The following is a 19,089-nucleotide window of genomic DNA, read 5'->3' as shown; positions in this document are numbered from 1 at the left end:
AGCGCCCCTGGAAGCAGGACTCCCTTCTGCCAGCACATGTCCATGACCAGAAGCACAGAGATTCCAGCAAAGCCTGGGGAACTTTTCCCCCACTTCCCAGCTTACCTGGAGTGATGCCACGCAGAGCAGCAGCGTCCACCCCTCAGAGGAGCCCTGTCCTGGAGGCATCACCCAGGGGTGACTATTTATGACACCTCAGTGTGTGCTCCCCTCCCCTCCTTCCCCCAGGGGCCGCCCACCAGATGATGACCCTCCATCTCCCCATCCCAAGGAAGGATGACTGGCAGGATGAGCCAACGCTGGCGCTGCGCTTCTGCCTCGCTCTTCCCCATTTTGGAATTTACACTGCCAGAGTTCACCAAAACAGGCACAGCCTCAGATTTTAAGGCTTCTATACCACTTCTGCATTAAATGTCTCAACCAGTGCTTGAGTAATGAACACTGTTGTTCCTGGAACAGCCTGGGGTGAATATGTTGGGATAATCTTTTTCTCTCTAATACTTCAATAAAAGCTTCAGAACAAACATTCCTGTGTGTCAACTGGCTCCTGCCTTCCAACCTTGGCTTCCTCACAGGTGTCTTTGTCTTCTCCTCAGGTGTTGAGTGTGTCCCCACCATGTGTGGATCTCATGCCTTGGTAATAAGGTTGAGACAGGAAGGTTATTTCAGGATATCTTAATTATTATCAGTTGTCAGATATCAGCATTTCCTATCTGCCATGGCTGGCAGTTAACGTGCAACAGGGAAAGTCCAGTTCCCACAGAGAAGGTCAGGAACAGGATCAGCAGAACTTGAAGGACCTCTGTATCTGAGAACAGGAGGCAGGGAAACTAGCACCAAAAAATGGCAAAAATGAGGCAGTTTTGTTGGCAGAGGAGTAACAGGCAGCACAAGCAAAGAGAAGAATGGCTCGTGGGCTGTGCAGGCAGAAGGAAGAACCTTCTCAAAGAAGAGTTTTGAGAGCCCTCCAAGAGCCACATGGGAAAAGATGAATGGGTGAAACCCAGTTACAGCAGGCAATTCCATTCCTCTTGCAAAAATAAATGGAGGAGCAGATTATCTGACAGCCCCTCTGAAAGGAAAATCAGAGTTGGCAGCAGCAGAGGAATTCCTGTTTTAGTCACAGAATCTCAGAAGTCTGAGGGGGAAGGGACCCAGCAGGATCATGGAGTCCAGCTCTGAAGTGAGTGGCCCATGCAGGGATTGAACCTGAGAGCTTGGCACCATTAGCACCGTGCTCAAGCACCTGAGTTAATCTCAGGGCATTTCACCCTTAAATAAGACAAATTAGTCTCTAAAATGAAGACAGACAACACATGCAGGATCAGCAGAGTCCAAGTTCTCCTTCCTCTCTTTTTTTTGACTTAGAAAGAGGGGAACCCATTTTTCACTCTACTGGAAGAAAATGTTTTGCAACCTCATCTTGTGCCTTTCCTACGTCACAGCAATCTGAGGTTCCCACCACACACATGACCTGCTCCATCATCCCCCACAGAAAACCCCACGCCAGGAAGTGTGAAGCATCTGGGTGAATCTCTTTCTTGGATTGCTGATCTTTTCCTTATAAGAATAACCATAATACATGGCTAATTTTAGCCCTGCACATGAGGAGCTGTGTGCTCGCCTTTATCACACCAGAGTTCAACTGTGAAAGTGTCAGCACAGCAATTACTACAGGCAAGGAACTCGCTGCCAAGTCACCCAGTCCTGGTGTAGCCAAACGTGGTCCCAACCAACACAATTCCAGCTTGGCAAGGTCCTCCTGCTGGTTCCTCACAGCTGAGGAGGTGCCCTCACTTCCCTGCTCCCCTGGACTCCTTTGGGGCTGGGGAAACTGCTGCAGGCTGGGTTTCAAGAGCGGTTTGGCTTCAAGGAGAAGCAGAGAGACTGAGGTGAGTCTGGACTGGTGAGAAGGAAACGTTCTGTGCCAAACCAGCCTCCACCTTGGTCCTGCATGGAAGATGTTCAGCACCCCGCTGGTCTGTCCCACTCCCCTCCTTAGCATCTGCAAATCTATTTCTGCCACTGCTCAGCCAAGACTCCTCCAAAATCCCCTTAGACAAGCCCTGCAGGGCGTTTGTGGCTAGAACTGACTGAGGAAACACCAACACGATGCTGGACAATACTCGTTTTGGGGCTTACAAATGTCACCTGAATTTACAGTTCAGATAAACCAACTCCATGAAAAGCTGGAAGTTTACAGAAAGGAAAACCAAGTAAATTAAAACCAAGAGGTATTTTGAGTTTGAGGTATCCCTGTAGTTCCTTGACCTGCAGACTGATGTAAAAACATTCCTGACTCAGCTGGTACTGGAAATATTTTCCTAGCCTGAGTTCAGGGTCTTCCAGCTTCAAGACCGTGGCAGGGGCTGAGCTCCACTGTTTCAGGAACATGAGGATGACCCAAAATTGATTTCTTAATTTCTGTTTCTCCACTGTACCTGCCAAGTCCTAGTCCAGAAGGGTCCCTGCTCCTCAGCAATTCATGCCAGGCCACAACAGGAATGTCGCAAGGAGCCCAAACACAACTGAGGCTCTGCCTTGCCACCACCAGTACCGGGAGGACTTTCTATTTCAGAACAGAAAGCTCCATTTCCTCTGCCCTTTCATTGGGAAGGATGGAAAATCCTAGCTCTGCCTCTTTTTATTAGTTTTCACACGGGAATTTTTCCTGTCAAGGTCCTGTAAGTTTGTCTCACTTCAAGATTTTTTATCCACTACAACAACCTGAAGCCTTCTTGGGCAGGGCTGTCATCAACAGCTCCCTATCCTTCTACCCCAGTATCCTTAAGGAAAAACTCAGGAACTCCCTATATAACACAGGGACAGACTTCCATTAGAATGAAACCAACAAATAAACCTCAACCCCAAAAAACCAAGAGCTGAAGAAAGCTACTGAAAACAGTTTGTTTTATTTCCAGGATCAAATATTACAATAGGACATTTACATATATTTATAAAAAAAATGCAGCAGTTGTGTATATAGATCAGAGGTTTCCTTGAGTTTGGTCCCTCCCAGCACAGTGAGCTGAAAACTTCCAAATTAATCCTCTCCCTCCTCCCATGTGAAGTTGCCATCATTGAAGAAAGTCACCATTGTAAAAAGCTGTCCCTTAGAAACTGGATGTTCCCCAGTTCCAGGAAACAGCCTCATTTTAAAAAAATCATCCATCTTCGAGTCTGGTGTCTCTGAGTTGAGTTTTACTCAGATGTTCTTCATATAAATCTGGTCTATAAAATAGCACCTCATCCCCTGCTCCAGTTTCAGTTCTACACCTCCAATCTGGGCACCATTTCACAAGCAGTTACAAAGTGACTTTTCTCTGCACTGCAGACACTCCCAGCGATCAGACAGCGACCAAATCCTGAATTTCTGTCCTCACCCTCAAGGTGCCCATGGAACACAGTGGATAACCCGAGGCAGGCTGAGGCAGTGCTCTCAGGTGCAGCAGTATCTGACTGAACCCCTGTGTGTGTAAATATTTATGGCTCTGTTTGTTGAGAGTGCACAGACTGAGCATCCCACGGACAAGAGGAGACAGGAATAAAAGTCAGCACAGAAAGGGCATCCATTAACCTCCCCAGCTCCAAAGCCACACAGGCCTGGGGGTACTTCCAACAATGCAGCCAGCACAGGGCTCAGCATCAGTTTGTTTTGTCTTTGAAACAGGAGCTGTTCCATTTATAGAAAATCACTCGTGAAAATAAATAAATAGAAAGGGTGAGGGAGAGCAGAGGCTGGATTTGAGCCTACGGGAACAGCCAGACAAGGCACAGCCAGTCCTTAAGGACAGCGACTTTGCACTTCACCCACCTAAAGCACATCTCTGCCATCCCTTCTCCTCTTGGAACACCAGATTAACCGTTTCATCAACTTCACTAAACAGGGATTAAACCAGAAGAAAGTAGTGACATTTAATACAAATTAAAAAGGAATAAAAATGAAGTGATGAGGCCCTGAAATGACACAGATCTTCACAGTCACACAGACATTCCTACACAGGTCCCTATGTTCATATTTCATTTTTATGTGGTTTACAAAAAAACCCCACCACATTTCAAGCATCTCTGCAGCATTTGCTACCTGAAAAACAGCCCAAATGCTGCCCTGCCCCCAAGAGAAAACTGGTTTTAATTTCGCCCTTGTTGCTCGAGTCCCAGTGAAGAAGCTCAGCGCTCTGACAGGAATTTGAGACCCTTCAGCACCGAGGCTGAGTTACTAAAACCTGCACCAAACCCAGTTTCTGCAAAGGTACAAACCACAGCACCAGTGCCAGGGCAAGCTGAGTGTACAAATCAGCTCTGAAGGACGTGGACCTGTGAAACACAAGCTGGACAAAGGAGAGGTGTCACTTCCCCTTAAGAGCGAGGAGAAGGTCAGGGAGCTCTGGAAGAGCTGATGGAAAAATTCCTCTTCAGATCTACTTAGGAATAAAGGTACCTGTGGATGCCTTTTACAGACAACTGTATTTTATAAGGCTACCTGCAGATCCTGGACATTCCTCTAAGATCAGTGGTGTCAACTGAACTGATTTACCAGGAAAAGCAACGCACTGCAGTCCATGAACATCAGAAATGATAAAAGCACAGACCTTAGTTCAAAGCCTAAAGAAAATAACACAAGTATGGCCAGAAATGTTTGGTCCAGCCCCTACCTGCCCTTTTTAGGTCAGTGGGGAATGCTGTGAGGTTGAGGCTGGTCAATTAGCTTGACTTAAGAGCATGCAGCATCAGAAAGATGTAAAATCCTTCTGTGGGCCTCTGCAGTGGGGAGTAAACGTGGCAGCTGCACCTGGCAGGGAAAGCCAGAGCTTGTTTCACCTTCTCTTCCAGGATCCTGGTTGTGACTGGGACTACTGGACATCACATCCCAAAATGAAGCTGTGCTAGATGGAGAGCACAGGCCAAGGGAACATCTCCACCAGCAGCAAGGAGCTGAAAAACTTCAGAAAAACCTCCACTGCCTACATGCATTGCTGCTCCTCCAACCCCTCCAGCACCACATGCAACTCCTGACCAAATGACACCCACAGGAAGCCACAAACCACAGCTTTTGAAGGATTGGTTTTCTTTGTCCTTCACAGCTCAACAGCGTATTTCCCAATCAAATTTAACACATTTTTTCCAGCAATTTGAGCTTCAGGTTTCACATCCAGAAGTGACTGTTTAAAGGCTCTTTCAACAGTGCCCAACCCATCACCTTCACTGCCATGAGCTGTCCCAGGCAGGACTCGATTCATGCTTTCAGACACATTCCTGAGGCCAGCAAAACACATTCCTCCAGAGGGATGAAGAGCTGAAGGGGTTGTATCCCGGTTGGTGCAGTTTCTCATCAGCTTTCAGCCCCCACAGCACAGCTGATGTGTGGTACTGGGTTTGTTTGGGTTGGGAAGGAGAGAGAGAGAGGAATGAACAAAGAGAAGACCCACGTGCAGGGATACATATTCCTTAATTTCTTTTTTTTCTGTTTCTTGCTCTCAAAGCAAAGCAAATAAAGGTGATAGAAAAAAAAACCCACTGTGACAGAGAAATAAAAAAAATCCAGCCCAGGATCAGAGTTTCCCAGAACAGAGCAAACTCCTCGAAACCACGAGAAAATGCCATTTTCTGTGTGAATGTTCAACTTCCCTATGTTCTTTCCCCTGTTTGAGCAATTCCTGGTCTCATCACAAAGCTCAGCACAGCCTCACATACAGGAGCAGGCCTGGGAGGGGCAGGGGAGGGAAGGTGCCAATAACCACACCTTGTTATTCCAACCAGACAGCTGCCTCAGGAAGCTTTAGGTCTATGTGGAAATGCGAGTTAGGGATCTGGATATCCAGGAACTAAAGGATCCTTCAGTCTAGAGGTCAAACACAAGCCACCCCCTCACTTCCCCCCACACCTGGGGCTCTTTACAAACCAAAGATGACAGCTGGTGTCACACCAAGCACTGATAAGGAAACGGAGCTGAGACTCTGCTTTCCTGACACTACATCCTGCAGCAGAAAGGGAAATCAATTCATACAATTGCATGATTACATGTCAAACCTCAATTAGGAGCAGGAGACAGCTGCGAGCTGAAGTTTTTATCGGGAGTGCCTGACATTTGCTGTGATTTCTTGCATTTAAAGACTCCAAAGTACAGATGCCAGCATGAAAGCAAAGGCAAAATATCTTGAAAAACTGGAATACGCAAATTTCTGACTACTGAAGTGTTTAACAAGGACAATCACCTGAGAGTGGCAGAAAAAGTCAGCAGTTATGCCAGGTCCCATATGCCTTTCTCCTCAGTGATCAAAGACCACCTTAAACTGAGTTTTTAGTTGTAAATACACAAATGCACCACACCATGCTGAGGGCTGTGCCAGTTAACTCCTGTCCCACTGGAACATCTGCTGAAACACCAACTGACCAACAGCTCCATGTCTAGAGAAGACACTGGAAGAAAACCAGGGCACTGACTTGTGGTGCCAGCTTCCAGAGCTGAAAGAAAAGTCTGCACCAAGGAGCAGCTTTCCAAATTTAGAGGTAAGTGACAGAAATAGAACAAAAATCATCCCAGGGAATTCAGGCCACCAGGCTGGGAAGTGTTTTATGAAGCATTAATTGATGCTCAATGCTGTCAGTGCTGTAAAACCCCTGTAAAGCCACTCACTCCTAGAAAAACCAACCACTGTGCCAAGGAAAAAAAGCCCACTGACAGTCAGGTCTCCGTGGCAGGTGTTTTCAGAGAACCCAAAACCTTCACAGTATCCTTGTCATTTGCAAAATCCTGAGAGCAAGTAAGGAGACACTTTGAGGGTGCCGGGAAGAGAACATGGATAACCCACCCATCCCCATGAAGGAGCTGGTTCTGCTCCAGCACTGGACTCACAGCTTTCCCTCTGGGCCAAGCAGTCAAGCCCATATGGTGCACAGTTGGATTTCTGAGGGGTTGGTAGGTTTTTTTTACTATATCCACTGGCAGTTTAAAGCAGGAGGAAAACATGCAGGCAATCTAGAAGCCTTTGAATTAGGTGGGGCAGAGTATTTTACCACGGCTCAACCCAACTCCTTTCCAAAACCTCCTATCCAAACCAGTGTTGGACAAGAGAAGGCTGGAAGCTTAATGGAGACCTTTTGTATAGGGAATCCAAACAAAGGAAAGACTGTCCTGAAGGTTATGCTCTCTCCTTACAGAGATGCCTCCGTGCCTTATCACACACTCTTTTCAAAAATAAATTAAACAAAAGAGATTTAAGAATAGCAGCGAGAAGGGTTTGTGTATTATGGCCACTCCAAGCTCCAGCATGCTGGATACACAGATCACTGTTTTACTTTATTCCAGGAAAGCAGAGGAAAGATGTCCTTCCCAATGCTCTTTGCAGCTGAGGAAGAAAATAAAACTCTGAGCACTCTCTTTTGGTCACTAGAGCAGGAGAAGGGAGGGAGAGAGAGGAGGAGGGAGAAGGAAGGGCCAGCCAGCTGCCTGATTCCAGCACTGCAATCCCACGACCCTTAAAACTGCATATTTAACGACTCTTGTCCCGGGCAAAGAGGAGAGGGAGGAAGGCTGGGAGAACTCAGGCCACAGTGCTAATTCCTTTCCTGCACAAAGACAGTCTCTTGAGGACACAGGCCTGCCTCCTGTAACGTGATCTCATAGTCCAGGTGGGAGAGTTTCCTCCGAGGGAAGTTGGTGAGCAGTTCAAAGCGTTCGTTGGGGTATCCTTTGGACTGGACGTGCTTCACAAGAGCCTGGGGAGAAAGGAAGGCAAACCAGTGTCACAGAATCCAGAATGTTAAAAAAAGAATTCCTGTTTGCCTCTAAAAAGGAGGTTTGTAATCAAAGAAAAATTTAAAATTTGGAAATTTTGCATAGAGTACAGACCCTCTTTAACATTTAATTTGGCCCATGCATGGCATACCATGTGTGATGATTAATCACAAAAACTAATTACCAGTGACCCCTAACCTAACTGATTCTTTACACACAAGGTCAACTATACATAAGACTATAGCTAACAGTGCATTAATGCAAGAGAGCTGCATTCCACATCACACATTCAAGTCACAGTGAAATAGAACCTGAAAAAAAAGCCTTAAATAACCCAAAATAGAAGCCCCCTCGTTTGTTTATCAGATATTGCCCTTACCCTAAAGCTAAAAGCCACTAAAGAAACTTTTTGGTGAGGCAGCACTGACCAAAACAAATGCAGAAATTTTATTAATTTCTTTTTCTTGCCTTCAATAAGCAAGAGATTTTGGGGCTGTTCTTGGATTTTTAAAGATCTTTTTAATCCACTGGCTTCCTTGCCTACAGAAGCAACTGGGGCAGGATACAGAGCATTGGGATGAGGGGATCACTTCCCAAGAAACAAGCATGTCAGGAAAAGTCCATGTCTGTGCTGTGCTGAGAGAGATTTCCCAAGTTCACCAGGAAACACAGCGCCTAAAGCTGGGAACCTAAAGCACAAACAGAGAGAGGCAGAGAACTGGGGACTGGCAGAAGAAAAGAGGATAGAGCAACAGAGCAAGACGTGGGCAGGAGAAGTTGTAGCTTTTGTAAGAGAGGAAGAAAAGACAATTTTAAAGTAATAAAACAAAGTGTGAATAAATCAGGGGGTCCTATCAATCCTGTTCACATTGTTTTGGTGGGCAACTCATGCCAGTAAATCACAGCAGCCCACAGCACTCTTCTGGCACAGTTGCTCAGAGGACCTGTGGCTGCCCCTGGATCCCTGGCAGTGCCCAAGGCCAGGCTGGACAGGGCTTGGAGCAGTCTGGGATAGTGGGAGATGTCCCTGCACATGGGCGGGGATGGAACAAGATGAGCTTTGAGGTCACTTTCACCCTGAGCCAGCCTGTGATTCTGTGATGGAGGGGACTGAGGCACCCAACCTCCAGCCTAACTCATCTTGAGAGGGCTCTGCATAAGCTCAGCCTCAGCCCTGCTTTGAGCAAGTGAAGGTGATCTCCAGGGATTCTTTTCAACCTGGGCTTTTCCAAGGTTGGTGAGTGCAGAACAGCCAGGTAAGTACCAGCACAGAATTTCCTTCCAAAATCATCAAAATCCACACCCCTTTGGCATGAGGAGACTGTGCCCCTGGACTGGTCTTCAAAGGCTTTGCAGATCACAGTGCCTGTGTCAGAGGGGGAATGCAAGGAATGGGAAGATTTCCTTTTCAGGCAACAAAGATGATCAAAATTCCTTTACAAACCACTGAATTTAAATATTCAGTCAAGTTTCCTGCCCTGTCTCCCTGCCCCTTCACAGGCCAATCTTTCCTGCACACCTGAAACACTTGGCAAAACCAGATGTGGAGGAAGGGCTGAACTGCAGAACAGAGTAAAGTCAACTGAATTTGCACACAATGAGCAACTGCTTCCATAAAAAGGCAGTGAGGCAGTGTTGTCCTTTTTTTTTTTTGTTTGCTTGAGGGGAAGAAATGGCATCATGGTAATATTGGAAGCATAAGCACCTCTTGGAAATAATGTGTGTAAAGCCAGTACTTCATCAGTAACACAATGATTAAAAAATAAAACATTTTTAAAACTCGTGTTGGGGAGTATAATCAGTTAAAACTCCTGAAGTGCAACTGTCTCCTTAAGCAATTTCTTTTGCCAGTTCTGGCCAGCTTTAAAATGGAAGCAACTAAAGGCTGAAAAAAACAAGCATGGAAATGATGCTCACAAAGAAACACCTGAGACTCAGTCTGGATGTGACTGAAAGGCGCCAGAAGATCACAAGAGACCAGCACAAACGCTGCTTGTTCAGCTCTGCAACCAAAAGATGTCTTTGCCCACAAATCTTGACTCAGCTAAATTCCTCTGCTGACTGTGGAGCAGAAGGGAAATCATAAGCTGAGATAAATTTCCTTTAACTTCCACAGTCCATAAAAGGAGCCAAGCCAAAAGTCAGGATTATCAGGGCTATTTCAATATTACACTTTTGTACTGCCTAAATAAATTGCTTCAGTATTCAAAAGTGCTACAGGTTTAATAAGACATGCAAATTTACTGAACAAGCTGCATTCAAGAAGCAGCCAAGCTTTTTTTCCCTTTTATTTTCAAGCAGGAGAGTCAAGGATGAGAACATGAGCTGAGGATACTGTATATTCCTAGAGCTGCTGGCTAGGCAATAGCCCCATTTTCTGTAAGAGATAGGACACTTTTCTCCCAAATCCACACAAAATCCTTCTGATGAGGTGTGCTTTTGCCTTCCCTATGGCTCCAGCTGTCAGATTGATTACATTTGAATGAGCTTAACTGGCCACTGTGTCCTGAAAACTCATGGCAAACAGAACCTCTTTACACTGTGCTCCCAGGTAAGCACCTGTAAAACTTTGATGGAAATGCCATTCACATGGACTTCTCCAAGGTAAGGACCCAAAGCACAGTGGAGATGCACACCTGAGACACAGAAATTAAATAATACTGTAATAAATTTGGTTTGGGAAAACTTCCTCCAAAGTCTGCTCCAACATCCAGGTCCAGAAGGGAGGCTGGACATATGATGGGAGAGATGGAGAATGAGAATGAAGAGTTTTGCCTTTGATTTTACCACGGGAACCAACTACTTTTAGAAACAAAGCCCCAGAAATGAGAGGCTGAGAGCATTTTACGGTAATTAACAATTAATGCAAAACCCATTTAGAGTAATTTTATAATGAAAATGAGCAGTGTGGGGCTTGAGGAAGACACTGGAGTGTACACAGAACCCAAGCTGCAGTGGAGACACACAGAGCCAGTAGTTACCAGAGAGGAATGACATGGAACGCAGTGCAAGCACTCCCTGGATACACCTGTCCCACTAGATCCGATTACCAAGTGTCACCCCAAGCACAGAAATTCTCCAGTCTCATCTTTCCTCTACTCAGGCAAAGTCCATTAAGTCCACTCACCAGAAGTTTAGCCTGTTCAGGCAGTGAAACTTGTTCCCTCTTTCCATCTGGATACCTCAGCATCAGCTGTGCCTTTGGTCCTACACAAAGGAAGTTACCACAAGTTAACACCAGGGCAGCTGAGTTGAGCTCCTGTGCAGATTCCAGGTGGTGAGGAACTGGAGACAAACACAAGGTTCCAGTTCTGTGGAGGTAAAGTTCTACCACAACACTCAAAATACATACATCAGGCTCAGGACCCTTCCAAAGCAGCAGTGGCTGACCCCAGCACACTGCACCTGTGTTACACCAGAGTGGATTTTACTCCTGGGCCAAGACACGAGCTCAGGGACCCAGAGGGCTCTGCAGGCTGGGGCATTGCTGTGCCCAAGGGGTGCTGCTGGTCAATCACTCACATGTCTGCTGGCAAGGAGGTAGGAAATCAGAAGGGATTTTCAAAAGAAGGGACAAAACCAGGCTTGGCAGCCTATGAACAGGTTCAGGCAAAAAAGCCGCAACAGAAGCCATGAAAACTGGGCACTTACCATTCACGTCCAGGCCCCGGAAGGTACTTTCAGGCTTGTCAGGTGACTCCTCCAGCGCCCCCGCATCGAGGCAGGGCAGGACTCTGTGGTTTGACGTTGTCCCAGGCTCAGTCCTTGCAGAGGGCTCAGGCTGAGGCCTCCGGCTCTCCTCCTTTTTATACCCCAAGTCCTTGTGAGGAGACTTCCTCAGCTTGGCTGGAATCTCGGCCTCCTCCTCCTCCTCCGACCCGCAAACAGAAATGAACTCTTCGCTTCCAGAGAAAAGCTCCGACTCGGACTCCTCGTCCGACCGGCTCTCCTGCTTGGCCTGCGAGGAATCAAAATGTGTCTCCTGCAGAGAGGCTCTGATGGCAGCTTCCAGCTGGCTGTCCTCACTGGCATCAATCAGACTCTCCTGTGGGATGCAGACAACACATACATCACAGCTGACTTCAAGGATGTACTGAAAACCAAAAGGACATCAGTCTTCCAGAAGGGAAGCCACTAAAAGTGTCAGGAAGGCACAGCAGGGAAAGCCAGGCATGCTGTAATTACTGAATGGCTTCTCCTTGGAGCTCTGCATGGAGTAATCAATATTCCTTTCACACTCTGACTGCTAAATCCAAACCAAGTGCCAAAAGCACACACAGTGACCCTGGGAGAAGGCATTCCCTGGCACGCTGTATTTCTGCACAGCCTTGCACTAACTCAGTGAGTCTGTCTGGGAAATCAGCAGAGCTGGATAAGCACAAGTCAGGGTGTTCCTTCAGGTGTCCCCAGCCCTTGGGGGCTTGGGGGACTCTTTCCCAAAGAGCCTGATCACACTTACTGAGCGGGAGCATTTCTGGGGAGGGCTGCTGGAGTGGCCGTCCAGCTGGCCATGCTCACTCAGGAACCCGGTCACTTGGTCCAAGAAAGAAGTCACATCTAACTGGTGCCACTCCACGAGCTTCTGGCCTAGGGAACAAAAGGTGGCATCAAACAAAAGTTCAGCAAAACGCTGCAGTTCAGTGGCCAAACACACCAATTCACCGCTGCAAGAGTCCCTGTTTGAGGAACTGCAGCTTCCCACAGGCTACCACCTGATCATTATGGAGCTTCCTCCTTCCACTCCCTTGCATAGTGACAGACACGGACACAGACACAGATTTTTTCCATTCTTTTCTTTTTATCTACAGGAATGTGAGCACAGAATGGTGAATTTGGCCTCCAAATGAATAAACACCAAACCACTGAGTTTTACGAAGAAGCACTTCTCCACTCTTGCTTAACTGATTCTAACCCTGGGCAAACAGCATTTGTTCCCAGAAGTAAAGTGCTACGAAGAGTATTCTAACTTCAGTTGCAACATTAAAAAATGTATGTATTTTTGGGTGGTTTAAGTCAGCTACAAAGAGGTCCCAGCTCTGATCACAGACTTGTGATCAGATGCTATCACTTCAGTTCTGACAAGCAGGAGACCAGACCAACACTACATAACCAGGCAGCTGCATTATATGATGATAAAAGAAGCTGCTGGATACAAAAGAAAAAGCAACAACTTTGAAAGAGCTACAGGGAGTGGGAGAAGTTTGATTGTTCAGGTAAAAATCAAGCAAAAGAAAACAAAAACTTGAAGCTGAAATGGTATTTCAAAATTAAGATGCAATTTAAAGTTTGCTGAGCCTCACACACTCCCTCCTGTGGGAGGAGCAGAATGCAGATTCAAGTAGCACTTACAAATATTACAGTTATTCATCACATGATTTCAAGAAGCTTTTGAAAGACTTAAAAAAAAGAATTCAGAGTTTTTCCACCAGATGGAACTATTTTCACTTTCTAAGCAAAATATTAGCTAAGTTTCAAATAAAAAATTTCCGCAAGTTTTGGGTGTTTTATTCCCTTAGCTCCTCTGGGAACACGCTGAGTCAGTCCTTCGGGTCTTGAAGAGATTCTTCAGCCAAATGTAACACAAACTGCAGTGGAAGGCTACAAGTGTCAGTCCTTCCCACAGGGTAACTCCAGGTAAGCAGCTGCCACTTGTCTTACCTGTCCTGGGATCCAGGATGGAGACATAAGGGAAGTCTGCTAATTTATAAAACTGTATGTACCGCTGTCCTTCCTCGCTGTCATGGTACACCTACAAAATTGGGCAGATTAGTGGCTGGAGAGGGGACACAAACAAATTGCACCTTGAAAATGCAAAATTTTTCTCTCTTCTACAGTATAAACTGCCAATGGCACACACAGTTCTCAGTAACTCTGACAAGATGGAATTAAACCTCTAGCTCTCCATGTATTAAAAACAACGTGGTAACATCTTGACTGCACAACTGAAAGGCAGTCTATGCCTTCAAATGCATACCCATGAATTACACCTCCATCCATAAACTACATACAATCCATCTTTTCTGGATGGAGTGTATGCAGGTTAAGAAAATGTAATGTAGTTTGAGAAAATGTAAGATGAGCTTTAAGGTCACTTTCACCCTGAGCCACTGTGTGATTCTGTGATGGAGGGGACCTAACCTCCAGCCTAACTCAGCCTATCTAATGTAATGTATTTTGTAACATGCACTGTATTTCGTAAAAGAAATACATCTTTTCTGCAGGCTCGCCAAGAGAATTCCATCTTTTCCAGAGAAATCGATTTTTTTCCCACTGTCCCATCTACCAAGGCACCGAGTTACCCACACATCCATGCCCAGGCAATTTCTCACCTGCCAGAAAATGAAGTGGTCCCGGATGATGTTCTTCACGGCCTCGTTGCTCCAGACGTCACGGTTGAGGCACTGGCAGGCAAAATCTTGCACGTTCTGAATGTTTATCATGAGCCACTTGTTCTGCATCTGACCACACTCCTTGGCCTGGAAGCAGAAGGAGAAGTTTGGTTAGGTCAAGCTGAAGGGGCAGACACCACCGATGCCAGCAATGATCAGAGATGGCTTCTACCACTGCCAGACCTTCCACCAAACCCCTTCACAGTGAGGAGGATGGACAGAGCTAGTGAAAAGGCACCCATAAAACAGAAGGTAGGGCTGAAAGATCTGCTTTAAATGAGCCTGGTTGAATTACAGAATCACATCGATGAACAGAGCTGCTGGATTTCAACAAGCCAAGCACAGGGTGGGAAAAGCAACTCAGAGGGGGGACACACATGGCAATGCTGAATAAAGTATTTATTCAGGGAAAAGTGTAGTCATTCCCACTGATCTGACAACAAAGACCTGCTCAGTCTAAAGATAAACCCATGGACCATCTAGTTCAGTAGGCTGCATAATTGACAGAGGACTTGCATTGATTCAACAGGACCCCTTCTCTGCGTGTTTGCTTTTTCTCTCCAAGTTTTGAGTTACTCTGTGACTGTCCAACTGCCAAATTAGGCATCCTTTTTTGATGCTGCTTATCCAGACTGCAAGTGGGGAGGGAGACAGAAGGCGCAGGAAGAAATCTTACTGGTTTGAGTCACAAAGCTGGCACTGTCTGATTGCTTGGTTGCAAGTTAATGGTAGGAGTTTGATCAAGAATGTAATTCTGATCGCTGAACTGTCATACCTGTTGAAAAAAAGAGGGCTAGATCAACAGCAGGAATGCTCTTACCACCTGGAAAGACTGGAACTGGCATAGGAACTCTCTTTGCTTAAAAAAAAAATATTTAAAAGTTATGCTCACCATCCTGCTGGTAATCTACCATTATGGAATTCAAAGGACAAAAAATTCAGGGGAATCAGGATATTATGCAAAATTTTGCTGTTTGGGCACTACTTTGTTCCCCAAACCAAAGTTTTTACTTTTGAAACGAATTTTAGCCAGTGCAGTTTGGAACAGTCTGCCTGTCCACTGTGTGACAGACACGTGAACCCCACACACTCAGCTTCACCAAGGCAAGAATCTCAGCCTACAAAGTCAGTCTGTGTGGCCAAGTGCCCTGCAGAGGCAGCTTTTGTATTACTCAAAGGAAAAAAAAAATGAAGGTAGAAGCATGGAACAGTCCTATTCCCACAAGGGGCCTCCCACTAACTACTTACCACTAATTTACACTGCCAGAATCCAGGTCACCAGGTGAGAAAAGTGGGGAAGGTGACACCTAAGTAACTGGCAAGGGTCTTAAATATAATCGTCATGCTTTTATTCAAAGGATTTGTTTTGAGCTAACTGTGCATTTTGAGAATTAATTCTAAGAAACCAGCGTGAGATGAGACCTAGAGGTACTGCCCAAGCTTAAAGGGAACAAAAATTCTGATGTTATTTAAGTCAATTGGACTGCCTTAGTCCTGTGTTCTCATGTAGTCTGTAAAAAGAATACTCCCAAAAATACGTAATTAGAAAGCTGGAAAGTGCATATCATTCTTCTACCCTCACTCTGTATATCTTCTAATATTAATGAAAACCTCTGGTTCTACTTCTCCTCTGTCCAGCCGAGGGCCTTGGAAGGATGCAAGCAGGAAATTCCACAGAGAAAATTTGCAAAACTGAGTTTCCATCTGCAGAACAGGCAGCGCTTTTGAAACTACTTTTAACTTCCTTCTAAAAGCAAGCTTTGGATCTAACATTTAAAAGGACACAGTTAAACTGCTGCTATCTCACACACACAGTTCTTACACAGCTCCAGGGGTTCTTCTGAGGGAATGGAAGGACAAGAGTATGAGGAGAAGAAACACTGTGGATTTGGAGATTAATGATATTAGGGTCATTTTGGTAAATGACAAGGCAACAAGGGAAGGCTCAAGAGCTGACCTGTGTGTCCCAAAGGCTGGATCTGATGGAATTACATCCTCTGTTTCCCATTCTCCTCCTCCTCTGAGGTATAAAGGCGAGTGCCAGGCACTTACAGAGCCCATGGACAGGGCACTACAGGACAGCCACTCTGAGAGCAGAGCCAGTGGAGCCCAGATGCAAAAACCAACCCAAACCAATCCAGTCTGTCCTAAGTGTGCCTTTACCCTTTCCGCCCAGTCACATATTTCATCATTACAACTTAGGGCAGCAAACCAGCAACCTGGTGAGACAATCTGTGAGACAAGTCTTGGTTTATGCTCAGTGCTGCATCTCCCTGTGTAACTCTGGCTCTTGCACTACTAAAAGTAAGTTTTCCTCTCATTTGCCTCCTCTGAACATGAACGGTTTAAAAATGTTGGGGTGGTTCCTGCTGGCTCACTTTTGTTGCAATGCAATCCTTCCAAGGCAGCAGAGAGAAGAAGGAAGTGGAGCCAGCACCTTGTGACCCTCTGGACATGTGTGTGACTCAGTGTGGAAGATAACAGCTGACAGAGAGTCAGAGCAGGACAGAATCAAACAAGAAATCTCCTGTCTGGGCCACACTTCTACTTCCTACCTGGGGCAGAGCATAGATCCTTTCAGCACCCAGCCACTCCTGAGCCACAGCTGTACCTGCAGCTGTGCTGACCCAAACCAGACTAGAAGCACCTGATGCACAGGTAATTGTTCCATTTGAATACAGTGACCAGATCAGCTTCCAATTTATTGCTGTTTTCTAAGGAGAAACAAAAAACCCCTCAGTCTCAGCTGTAAAGCAGGGAGCTAAAAAAGGTAATTATCAAATGGGAAAAATATCATATACACAGACCTGAAACTCTGCAATGTGACATTCAGTCACTTCACCAAAACCCTACTGAGTGTTAAACACAGAACTGCGCACACCAGAACCATCTCTGCCCACAACAAGAAGCGCAAACTAAGTCAATTTGGTGTGTCTACCCAAATTCAATCTTCTCTCACACCACAGGCATCTAGAGAGAACACCTGCAGTTCTTGAAAGCAGTCTCAGATGAGAACAAAACCACTCTAACACACGTTTGGTGTGCAATTTATTTATTCTACTTGAGTGATTTATTCCTAACAGATTCCACATTAATGGGAGAACTCTAATTTAATCAGTCACACACTGAACTTTACAAGTACAGTGATCATAAGCTGTTCTGCATGTGAAGCACAATGCTTTTTCATATACAGCAGATAAAAAACCCCCAAACAATGTCATTCAACTCTTGAAAATTTTTCTGCCATGAAGTTAACCACACCTACTCCTAAAGTTACTCATATCGAGTTAAAATGAAACAGCAACTTTTTGAGCCTTACTGGTAACAAAGTTTCTTTGTAACTGAAGAAAAGTGAGGTTTCTTGGGGCAAACTAAAGTTAATTACATGCACTTACTCTCAAAAACCACCTTAGAGTACCCAAAGAGCAGCAACAGCTGATGAGCAACAAAGATAGGTAAGACCAGATGTCACCACTCCCGCCAGCAAAGCCCTAAATTCTAAATAATTCTCTGATAAATGTATATGGCTCAACCCCAGCAGAGTGTCCCTGCACACCCCACCAGAGGCTGGAACACCCCACACACCAGCCTTGGAAAGAAAATCCCACTTAGACCAAAGCTTAACTACAAGAGCATCACGATGACAGTATACTCTGAAATGTGATGAGCATCTCTGGTTTATCATATGGTTTATATCCATTTATCTCAGCATACAGAGAAGGCAGAAGCCAACGGCAGCTTGCTAGAGATGAATTTTGAGAGACTGCGGTCACTGAGGCCTGACACTGTCCCAGGCTGAAGAAGTTTGCAGTGAGAAAAGGTAAAATGCAAAGGGAAATGGTCAACACAGTGAGAAGGTGTGAAGAGTTAGATTGCAATGAAGGTGAGGAGCATCAGTATGAAATGAAGGGTATCCCACGGGACAAGGAACTGTACAAGAACACAGCAAGGTGAGGGCCAACACCAGAAAGTGTACAGGTCTTTAGGGTGCAGGTACTGCACAGGACAGGGCAGGGTGAGGATACACAAACCCCCTCCCCAACCCCAGCCCACCCCCTTTTTAAAATTACCTTTCAAGACTGAATAAGAATGCAGAGACTTTAGGACAAGCAAATCCATCAATCAGTTATTTCACTCTCTGACACTATTTTTGACAGTGACAGATGCCACAATCAACACTGCTAAAGTCTTCATACATTTCCAGCAAGAACCAAGGAAACACAAGCACCCATCTCAAACTCCACAGCAGAGCTCAGAGGGCACTCACTGACTGCTCCTGTAGCAGGACTGGTTGTTGCCATGTGAATTCTCCTTACTTGTGCCTTTAACCACACATGTTTTCTGGTTTCCTCAGCACCCCTGGACCCCAGGCCCAGCAAGTACAATCAGATGGAAGCCCTGACACGTGTCTTTTAAACTAAACCCTGCACCACAGATCACAAGGCAGGGACACCTGAGCACCAACTGCTTCAGGCTGCTCCTCTGCTCCCACTGCACAAAAATTCCTTCCCAGGGTGGACACTGCTGCTCTCTGCCAGCATCCTTTCACAGCTGGAATTCTGTTAAGGAGATTGTGGAGGGCACCCTCAGAACACAGGAATTAGTGACAAGGCAACTGATCCCCGGTGATTTGGGAAGCATAAAAAGAGATGAGGGTAATGGGATGAGAGCTGGAGACTCCATAAGGCACACAGTGTTTCATCCAAAGTTCTCCAGCAGTGCTCTAGTATTTGTGCACAGCAGTCAAGGCACATGTGAAAACAAGGTAAATAATATTTTTGTTCAGTCAGTTGTGCAGACTTGTGCAGACTTGTGCAGTTGGTTCTCCAACATCTGTATTGCACCATTTAATCATTACTTTGCATTCTCATGCAGTAAAAATAATGATCATCATCAATCTCATCTATTCAAAGATGACCAGGAGAAAGTTCAGAAGTAAGTGGAATTTCTGAAGAATATCTG

The 19,089-nt window shown here is 45.7% G+C and overlaps 1 protein-coding gene across 1 annotated transcript in view; it reads right to left on the bottom strand.

The window, feature by feature from the left end:
• Window positions 1-2,904: 2,904 nt before the first annotated feature.
• Window positions 2,905-19,089, bottom strand: part of UBXN7 (UBX domain protein 7) — a 28,052-nt gene continuing 11,867 nt past the window's right edge. The window contains exons 6-11 of the mRNA XM_066194203.1: window positions 14,068-14,214; window positions 13,397-13,487; window positions 12,198-12,325; window positions 11,390-11,783; window positions 10,866-10,945; window positions 2,905-7,719 (exon numbers count right to left, since the gene is read on the bottom strand). Coding sequence (XP_066050300.1) covers window positions 7,558-7,719; window positions 10,866-10,945; window positions 11,390-11,783; window positions 12,198-12,325; window positions 13,397-13,487; window positions 14,068-14,214 — 1,002 coding nt within the window. The 3' untranslated portion in view covers window positions 2,905-7,557. The remainder of the gene's footprint in view (window positions 7,720-10,865; window positions 10,946-11,389; window positions 11,784-12,197; window positions 12,326-13,396; window positions 13,488-14,067; window positions 14,215-19,089) is intronic.

Source organism: Chamaea fasciata, unplaced genomic scaffold, assembly GCF_029207755.1.
Source record: "Chamaea fasciata isolate MVZ Bird 193981 ecotype frontalis unplaced genomic scaffold, bChaFas1.0.hap1 SCAF_11, whole genome shotgun sequence".
NCBI classification, from domain to species: domain Eukaryota; kingdom Metazoa; phylum Chordata; class Aves; order Passeriformes; family Sylviidae; genus Chamaea; species Chamaea fasciata.
This window is presented reverse-complemented; position numbering and strand designations above follow the sequence as displayed.